At 40.0% G+C, this 9,478-nt stretch overlaps 1 protein-coding gene across 6 annotated transcripts in view; it reads left to right on the forward strand.

Moving 5' to 3' along the window:
* The window catches only part of LOC108766927 (amyloid beta A4 precursor protein-binding family B member 1-interacting protein), a 137,121-nt gene extending 129,641 nt beyond the window's left edge, over positions 1 to 7,480 (forward strand). For all 6 annotated transcript variants that reach the window (XM_018516502.1, XM_018516503.1, XM_018516504.1 and 3 more), the window contains 8 exons: positions 1,677 to 1,844; positions 2,060 to 2,215; positions 2,672 to 2,905; positions 3,358 to 3,587; positions 3,704 to 3,856; positions 4,093 to 4,605; positions 4,742 to 5,116; positions 5,198 to 7,480. In XM_018516502.1, coding sequence (XP_018372004.1) covers positions 1,677 to 1,844; positions 2,060 to 2,215; positions 2,672 to 2,905; positions 3,358 to 3,587; positions 3,704 to 3,856; positions 4,093 to 4,605; positions 4,742 to 5,116; positions 5,198 to 6,562 — 3,194 coding nt within the window. In that variant the 3' untranslated portion in view covers positions 6,563 to 7,480. The remainder of the gene's footprint in view (positions 1 to 1,676; positions 1,845 to 2,059; positions 2,216 to 2,671; positions 2,906 to 3,357; positions 3,588 to 3,703; positions 3,857 to 4,092; positions 4,606 to 4,741; positions 5,117 to 5,197) is intronic.
* The last annotated feature ends 1,998 nt before the right edge of the window (positions 7,481 to 9,478 follow it).

The raw sequence follows: 9,478 nt of genomic DNA on the forward strand, positions 1-9,478 counted from the left end.
AGCAAGAAATCAAATTGAAACGCTAAAGTAGTACAATTTTTTATCTCGATATTAAATATGATATAAGTTGATTTATTAAAATATAATATTATTTTATTTTATATTATCGTGTTGTTATCTAAGGTTATCGAAGTTGCAACAATAATGTGTTCTTTCTCGCACAATGTTTTTTAAACATTTTATTTATGATCTATTACGTAAATTTTCTTCGACTAAATCACCTCGGCTGATAAACGTTTTATGAAATTACAAGGAAATTCTGTGGTATGCTTATAATTTTCTTGATGAGCCTGAGAAACTGACAGCCTCACCATAGTCACTTTACGTTGGTCATGAAAGTAGTCTTGACACTAATTCGCACGTTATCAATTAATCACGTCGCGCAGTACTTTTTCGTAACGACCTGACGCTCACTTGCGGTATCAGCGAAGCAAAAGAGAGGCGTTTTCAGTGTCCTCGCTCGCTCTTTTGCAACAAAATGTCACGCCTACCGTGAATTGTACAAATTGATATTACTACTCACATTCAGCGTGATTATGAAACATTCCGCGAAGTACGACTATATATGCGCTTCGGTTTTAGTGGAAAATAATTCTTTCGATTGTATTATTCTTCCTTATTTATTTTTCAAGTATTTTACGATTACATTTTAATGTTTGCATAATTTTCTTACATTTAAATTGACCGTAACTGTGTACGAGTCTAATTGTTTCCTTCGTTGCACACTGAGAAAATGATGTTATATCAATATTATTTTAATGGAAAATAACCTTGTAGAATTACAATAACAGTATTAATGGAACGAATCAAAGTTTATTAAAACAAGAGCGTGATGTATTTATTTCATTAATAGTGTTATTGAATTAACAAAATTATTTTCAATTAAAATAATACTGTTGATATATAACAGTATATTTGTCTTCAATTTATAGATAATTATTTGCGCTACGAATTAATCGATAATAATCAGTCGTTCTAAAAATAAAAATAAATTTTCTGCAGATTTCAAATGATAACATGTTATCACGTGATTGAAAAGAGCTTGGTAGAATTCTGGCGGTTACTATATCCGTTTTTTTCGAGCAGTGTATGTACGTAATGCTGTTACACACCAGCATATTCGCGTGCGAGATACTCGGCTGAATTGTCGGACTGCTAATTTCGCTAATTGCTGCGACGAGCTCCGTGTATGCATGCTATCTCATACTGATAGCGATACGTGGTAATTATGACGTGTGCACGACATAAACGCGTACAACGACAGACAAGGTGCATTCAAATTTACGTTCACCGTTTCATGAGAAATCGTGGAAAAATCTTTGATTAATCGTAAAGAGATAATGCAGATTTAAGATGAGATACCGAATAATGGAAAATAAAATATCTTAACGTTGTATTCTGTAGTCAGTCTATATTTCTAAGTACAAATTTAATGATACAATCTCAGAGTATATTGAAAATATACAAACGAAGACTAAAGAGTTTTGATGTCACAATATTACGAAAGCCGTATAAATTTTTAATTTATAAATATATAGTTTTTTATTTAAAATAATTTAATGTTAAAAATCTGTGAAAATTTTATGTATTGTTCTTTACTATATTTGTATAGAATGACAATGTATTTTTAATCTTTTTTTAAATGTAAAATATGCAATGCGTACTTTTTTTTATAGATTCCCAGGATGTCGACCTGGATGCGATCCTCGGTGAACTGTGCGCCTTGGAGCGACGTTGCGACGGGGACATCGCCGCTACTCCCGCACCAGATTCACAAAGGCCAGGACGACCCACCAGCGCAAGGATCAACCCAGGCGACAACACTGACATTAAAAATGAAGGAGGTTCGTACTTGAATACCAAAGAAATTTTCTAGCTACGTATTAATCATATTGTGAAACAATTTTAATGATTTATTGATTAAATTATATGTAGCAACATAATTTATATTATGAATTATTACATTAATTTATAATTTTATAAATTATATTATTTGTAAGACATAGTAAAGTTTAAAATATTTTATTTTTATACGTGTTTATGTTTGATCCTGTTATAGGTATGCGCACTGATAGTCCTGATAATGACAGTGCGTTCTCAGACACGGTGTCCATGTTGTCCAGCGAAAGTTCGGCGAGTAGTAGTGGTTCCGGACACAAGCCACCTCAGACCGCCATGCACACAGCTCCTCAGCAGCAACCGCACCAGTTTGTCGGTGAGTCTTTAATTTATTTTGCGATCGATAACTTTAGAATGTTGAATTGAGTCATCGTTTTATTTGAGATCAATTTAAATACTAAATTTCGATTTCTCAAACTTTCGTTTGTTTCACGTATGCATATTTTATTTGATTAAACTACTTGAACGACAAGTATTTTATTTTTAACTTATGATATTACATACTCTAGCTTCAGTTTAGGACTGTGTTTCAAGGTTAATAAATAATTGGCGCGCAGTTTGTTCGAATTGAAGATTGTAAATATTTATACAAAAATATTATTCAGTATCAAGACTCGCTTTGATCGAACGTAGCTTCCTTCGTTTATTTGCGCTAAATGTTGAGCATTTCCAGTCGATTTTCATTTAGTATTACTTATTCTATTTTTAATTGTATTTATATTTATACCAGTCTGTGCATTTTGATTAATTTTGTTTGTAATTATCTCTTCAGATACAGCGAGTAAAGCGAAGGCAGAGAAAATCCGCCTGGCGCTGGAGAAGATGCGCGAGGCGAGCGTACAGAAGCTCTTCATCAAAGCGTTTACGCTGGACGGTAGCGGTAAAAGCCTCTTGGTCGACGAAGGGATGAGCGTCGCACATGTGTGTAGGTTGCTCGCAGACAAAAACCATGTTCCAATGGATCCGAAGTGGGCCGTGGTCGAGCACTTGCCCGATCTCTTCATGGGTGAGTCTATTATCTTCTATTTGCCGACCGCTAATTGCTAGACTAGTGACGCAACATTTCTTCTCCAACAGATAATATATACACGCAATATTAATTTTTAATGCTGACATCCTCATTTTTAATCGATATTTCCTAGTGCTTAAAATGTCTTTTTTCATATTTATGTAAAAGGTATTATTAAAAGGAATATTAGATAAATTCTATATATAATATATTATAAAATTATCAACATAAAATTAAAGACATATAATATAAAAACTATATTATACACTTTTAAATGACATTCAGTGTCATTAATAGTGAGAATAATATTTACTCTCTTTCTTTATATTATTGGAACTTTTTCTGAAAGGGATACATTGTAAGCCTCAGGAAATGATTTTATTGTACTATCGGTGTCGATCTACAGACTAACAATAAGATATGTAATAAGATATTAATGAAACTTTCAGAGAGGGTTTACGAGGACCACGAATTATTGGTGGAAAATCTTCTACTATGGACCAGGGATTCCAAAAACAAGTTACTTTTCGTCGAGAGACCGGATAAAACACAGCTATTTCTCACACCCGAACGATTCCTTCTCGGTCCCACAGATCGCGGTGGTGGCGAGTACGACGACCACTCGAGAAATATTCTATTAGAGGAGTTCTTCTCAAGCAGCAACGTCGGCGTACCCGAGGTAAGCGAGACGTGTTTACGATCTTATTGCGTCTTGGCAACCGAACCGAATGATGGCAACGAGTTCGTTGACATATATTCCACTTCTCCTCTGCATCGATTACCATTTGCTTCCAGGTCGAGGGTCCGTTGTACTTGAAATCGGACAGCAAGAAGGGTTGGAAGAGGTATCACTTCATTTTACGAGCCTCCGGTCTTTATTACTGGCCGAAGGAAAAGGCGCGCACCGCTCGAGATCTCGTCTGTCTGGCAACCTTCGATGTTAATCAGGTTCATACTTTTATATACTCTTTCTCAGCCAACGATACATCATATAATACTGATCTCAAATATGCTTTATTCATTCTATTCTTATTTTAGATAATTTTTAATAAATCGCAAGTATCGTGCATTCATTATACCTTTTATCTTATAAGATTATATGCTCTTTTTGTTATTATTTATTATAAAATTCATCAATATCATGCGAGTCGATTTCTGTAAAGGATTCGTTAATTGTTAACCAGGTTTATTATGGCGTTGGCTGGCGAAAGAAATACAAAGCGCCCACGGACTTTTGCTTCGCCGTAAAGCATCCACGACTGCAACAGCCCAAATCCACCAAGTACATTAAATTCCTCTGCGCGGAAGATAATGCATCTTTGGAGCGATGGATGGTTGGCATTCGCGTGGCGAAGTACGGCAGGCAGCTAATGGAAAATTATCGGGCGCTCGTAGACGAGCTGGCGCAGGAGGATTTGGACTTACTGGCACACGCCAGATCATGCTCGGTCAGTTCTATTGCTGCACCGCCAAATCAGACCCAGTATAATACGACAAATGACAACGCCAGACAGTTTGCGGAGAACGTAAGGCACAGTAACGAAACGACAGTTGCTACGACGAGGCAATACGACGGTCAAAGACAGAGTTATAATTCGGAACAACGGCAGAGCTATAACAACGACGGCAGGCTGAGCAGAGCGAGCAGCTCTAGCTCCAGTGGATGTTTGTCTGATGGGGCACCGAGTAGTTGTGAGGTGAATACAATTAAACGCTATTTGATATTCGTATTAATAATAAATCAAAAATATTGTTATTACATACTACTAATGCTGTTATATCATAATTATTTAACTGGATACAATTATTTAATTTTTGCATATTAATTGTTAGGTGGCCTTCGAATGCGGTGAATTTCCAACCGGTACGATAAAGCGGAAGCCGTCTATGAATCCGAAGTTGCCTCTTACATCAATTACAAGGCAATTGAAGGAGGTCGGCGAAACTGTTCGAGACGAACCAGACTCCTGTCCAAGCCCGACAAGTTCGGGATCCGGTACGCTGACTAGAAGGCACAGTCGTCGACGAAGTGGCACTGACTCTGACGGGTCTGGAACATTGAAGAGACATCATAGATCTGGAAACGCGACACCAGTCAGCCCAGTACCTCCTGGCACGCCGGTAAGAGAGAGAGCAAGTCCTATGGGATACAGCAGATCGGAAAGTCAGGAATCGAAAACGCCGACGAGTCCGATACAAACGTGCATGGTAATTGATATTACTAAGGAATTTAATATGAACGGATTTAATATTTGTTCGATACGTAACGAATAGATTTATATCCTACAGATGGATTCGATTACCTCGCTGCCACCGCCACCATCACCGTCGAGAGTTGCCGAAGAAGTTGAGTCTGATAGCGAACCGCTTCCGCCGCCACCTCCCGAAATGTTCCGATCGAATCTCTCGCTGGACTCTCTGCCACCGCCGCCAGCGCCTGGTGAACTTCCGGTTTGCAACACGCCGGAACTCACGGGCTCCTCGTTGAGCCTTGCGTCTCTACCGCCACCGCCCAGTCCGCTCGTCGGTGAAACCGGAACAATACGTCGCGCTAGACCCAAACAGTCCACCCCCACGAACTCTGTCACTCCCGAGAGCACACCCACGCATAATCCTAATCCCAGGTCACAAGCCAATCAAATGTACACAAATAGTATTGCGTTAAACAACAACTCAGTCCAGAATTACAATTCGAATGCGTCCCCGAATGCTCATGCGAACAACACCGCCAATTCCGTATCCTCTCCGCACAGTTCCTATCCAGGATCGACGGCAAGTACGCCGACCTACACCCCAAACTCGCCTAATTTCACATCGCCACCACCCTTCGTACCGCCGCCGGCTTATGGTGCTCAACCGCCACTTACCAATTCCCAGAGTCTCGGTCGGCAAAATTCCAAGGTTGAATCGATATACCAGACCGGTCATCATAACACAATCCAACCGATTAGGCCGAATCCCAACATGGACACCGTCCGACGTAGTGCTATGAAACAAGGAACTGGTCATTATGCAGCACCGCCTTATCTGGCCGAATTAAAGGCCGCCTCCAGTCCGCAACCGCAACGACGAGTGACTATCCAAGAACCACCGACATCGCCCAAGTCGAAGACTGGGACCGGCAAGAAGATCTCATTCAATCTGCCACCCCAACAGGAACCCGGCAGTCCCGCATTGCCGCAACGGAAGCCGACGCCGCCTAGAAGATCCGACAGCACCAGGCTTACGTCACCGAAGAAGCTGGCAGCGTCTGATCAGGCGCCGCCAGGCGATTTCCTCAAAGATCTCCAGAGAGTGATGAGAAAGAAGTGGCAAGTTGCTCAGAAGTGCAAGTTAGATTCAACGACGACGCCGCACGAGGTGCTCGGTTTTCGGGACCCACCGCCTGCCGTGGCCGATTACAGAGAGACTAATGTGTCCAATTGGGTACAGGAACACTATGGCGCGGATAATCTGTATGAGAATGTATACGCGACGGATCCTCACGGACCAGTCGAGTACGCGTCCAGCCCGGCCAGACAAACGGTGAGGTTCGCAGATGAAAATCGCAGCATGAACATTGTTAATGCAATCGCCGGCAAGAGACGGCCACCACCACCGCCGCCCAAAAGGGCCGAGACCACGCATCTTACCACCACCAGGGCGATGCACTGACAATAGCAGATAATCCAGCCCCATCCCGAGAGGCGATGGTATTGCTGTCTTTGCGGCTGGTGGAAGGAATGAGAACGAAAGCAGGAGACGGCTCCGTCAACGCAACGTTTAGTCATTGTTTCGGGATGCCAGTACATCGAATCCATTCGTTCTAATTTGCTAGAATCTTTAATGGAAGAAGAAATTTTGGAAGGTATGCTTCTTTAGGAAAAAAATAAACTGTATGATTTCGTTGCCGGACTCTGTGCTGGATATCGAGAGTCGAAGAGAAATTGAGAGAGAAGAAATTGTTTGGACACGTGGCACGTTAAAAAAAGAATATTCGTTAATTCAATTCTGAACGGTTCTGTAGAACTGAATTGACAGAATCTATCTATACGGATATTAATGAGAAAGAATCGTTCAAATTATCGGCAATGAAATTATGAAAAATTAGAGATTATCATAACAAATTACAAATACAAGAGAATAAATGTTGATGAACCGTCCTTACCGGAAGTTCTCCTTGACCCGCGTAAAGCAACTGCCGCTTGGAGCTAAACCAGAAGATGAATGACGCTCTTTTGAATCGAGCAACGAACTGAACTGAATTCGAGCCCGCGACAGAGATTCGATGGCGTTATGGCCGATCAATACATAAGAAACACTGCCGCACATACGAAGGATGTGATATAAATCTTAAGCATTACGCCCATGTTTCCGCGATCTAAAAATCGCGTGAGGAAGAAGAGAAGGCGATGAGAAGCAACGCGACAAAACGCACCATTTTTTTAGGCAAGACGTAGAGACTAACTGACGATTTTATGCAGAATGAAAAGTTCTGTTTGTACGCAAATTTTATAACCGCTAACTGCCTCGTCTGCGATTTTCTCAAATATACTTGGATGTGATAAGTAATATAAAATAAAAAAATATATATACGAATATAATCTGTTAAAGTTTTCTCAAATTTGATTCAATGAAATAATTGATCAAGAATAATCATTAACGTCTCTGAATATAATTTTTAATAATATTTTAATAATTTTGCGAATCCTACACTTAATTAAAAAATGATTCATTTGGTATTTATACTTCTAGAGAACATTACTTCAAAAGTATCGCTAAAATATTTTACAATACGTATTCAAATGATAAAAATGGTAATAAATGTATGTAATATATTATATATATTTTGTCTCAAGTTTTCGCTTACTTCTTGAATTTTTCGAAATAAAAAGCTTAATGATTCGGACTATACTCTCAAAGAGTATGATAACAAAAGGAACGCATGTCCTGTAATGCGTAAATCGCAGCGCTCGAAGAAATGCCGAGAAAGTCGCCGCGAAGCGAAATTGATCTCAGCTCGAATTGGAAGCGACCCCACCTTTTCGCAGCGCACGTGTTTCAACAGTGAAGAAGACAACTTCATCGGACATCTTCTAGAGCGTCTTTTGCGATCACATCCTTGTGCATAGGTATACATATATGTATATAAATTGAGTATGTACGCGCGTTTACATTGCTATATCGACTTGGATGCTGTATGTGTAGTTGTATTATACAATCGGAGCACGCTTCACGATGTGGAACACAATGACGGGATTTACGGTTGTCCGTACGTTCATTGATTGTGTCCAATAGAACTACGTGACAACATAACTTTTCTCGCTCGTCGTCGGAGCGAACTGCGCGTAACACCTCGTAACACGAGGATGCGAGATCTCGTTTCTGCCATTTTCCGTTTCTTTTTCGTTCGATAACGGAGAAAAACTGACGATGTCATTCTGACAGCCAGACGGATCAAATGAGAATGTTGAAATTCTCGCGAGTCTCCGATGAATTGGTTAACTCTGGAGATTAGATAGATAATAACTTTTTTGGATACTTTATATAAAGTTGCTGAGAGGATCACACACGAACGTGTTAGTTATTCGTATTCGTTTTGGACACGTTTATTACCTTGACGATTTAACTAACTCCTTCTCTTGTTTCAAGTATCCGATTCTTAGAATTAGACGAAGAAAAATGCGATCCAGGTACGTGCAATTGTCTCACGTCGCCGACCGGAGAGAGAAAGCGAAATATGCGTCGAACGATCGCGAAGATCGTCGCGCTGGCCAATGATGAGGAACAATATCGTGCGTAGCTTCCCGTTTGTGATCACCAATGGAATCTTCAGCAACGATTTAGCCGAGCCTTTTCAAGGTCGCATAGCTGATGTAGTTTTATATCTCGATTTGTATCGCGTTTGCATGACTTACATGTGAAAGTTAATGACTCTTCGGATTTACAGAGCAATCTGTATCGTCAAATTTTTATATACGAAGTCGGTAGCCGCTCGAGATAGCCCGTTCGTGCGATATTCAATCCGTAGAAAGTATTTTGTAAAATCACAAATTTTGATACAGAAATATTTTGCCGTAGTTATACGCAAGTATATGGATAGAAAACTACAGGGCTCACTATTACACGAGTAGTTTTTCGACCAGTTTTCGAGCCGACAAATCTCATTTCTAATTTTTCATCCTTCGATATTTTCAGAGAAGATCATATCCACGATAATCACATCATCTTTCTAAAATTCATACTGCGTGAGTGCGGGATACTATTACAAGTGACTTCAGTCGATCTGCCTTCAGTCGACAGATCACTCTTTTGATTCGTCAACATTTTTAATTTTCTAAAAGGAATATTCACGCCATGCCTACGTGCGTGAATCTTTTCAATTTTTTTTTTTAATAAAATGCCGTGTGTGTCTGTGCGTGAGAATTTTCCAGTTTTATAATGGATTCGCGTCGTTTTTTAATACAATTTTTACAATTTTCACGCCGTGCCTGTGCGCGAAAATTTTCTCAATTTTCAAGGAGATCCGCACGATCTCGCACTGGACGTGCTCCCTCGAGCGAGCGCCAAAAGCGAGCACGAATCTGCGTA

The sequence above is a fragment of the Trachymyrmex cornetzi genome, unplaced genomic scaffold (assembly GCF_001594075.2).
Source record: "Trachymyrmex cornetzi isolate Tcor2-1 unplaced genomic scaffold, Tcor1.1 scaffold64, whole genome shotgun sequence".
NCBI classification, from domain to species: Eukaryota; Metazoa; Arthropoda; class Insecta; order Hymenoptera; family Formicidae; genus Trachymyrmex; species Trachymyrmex cornetzi.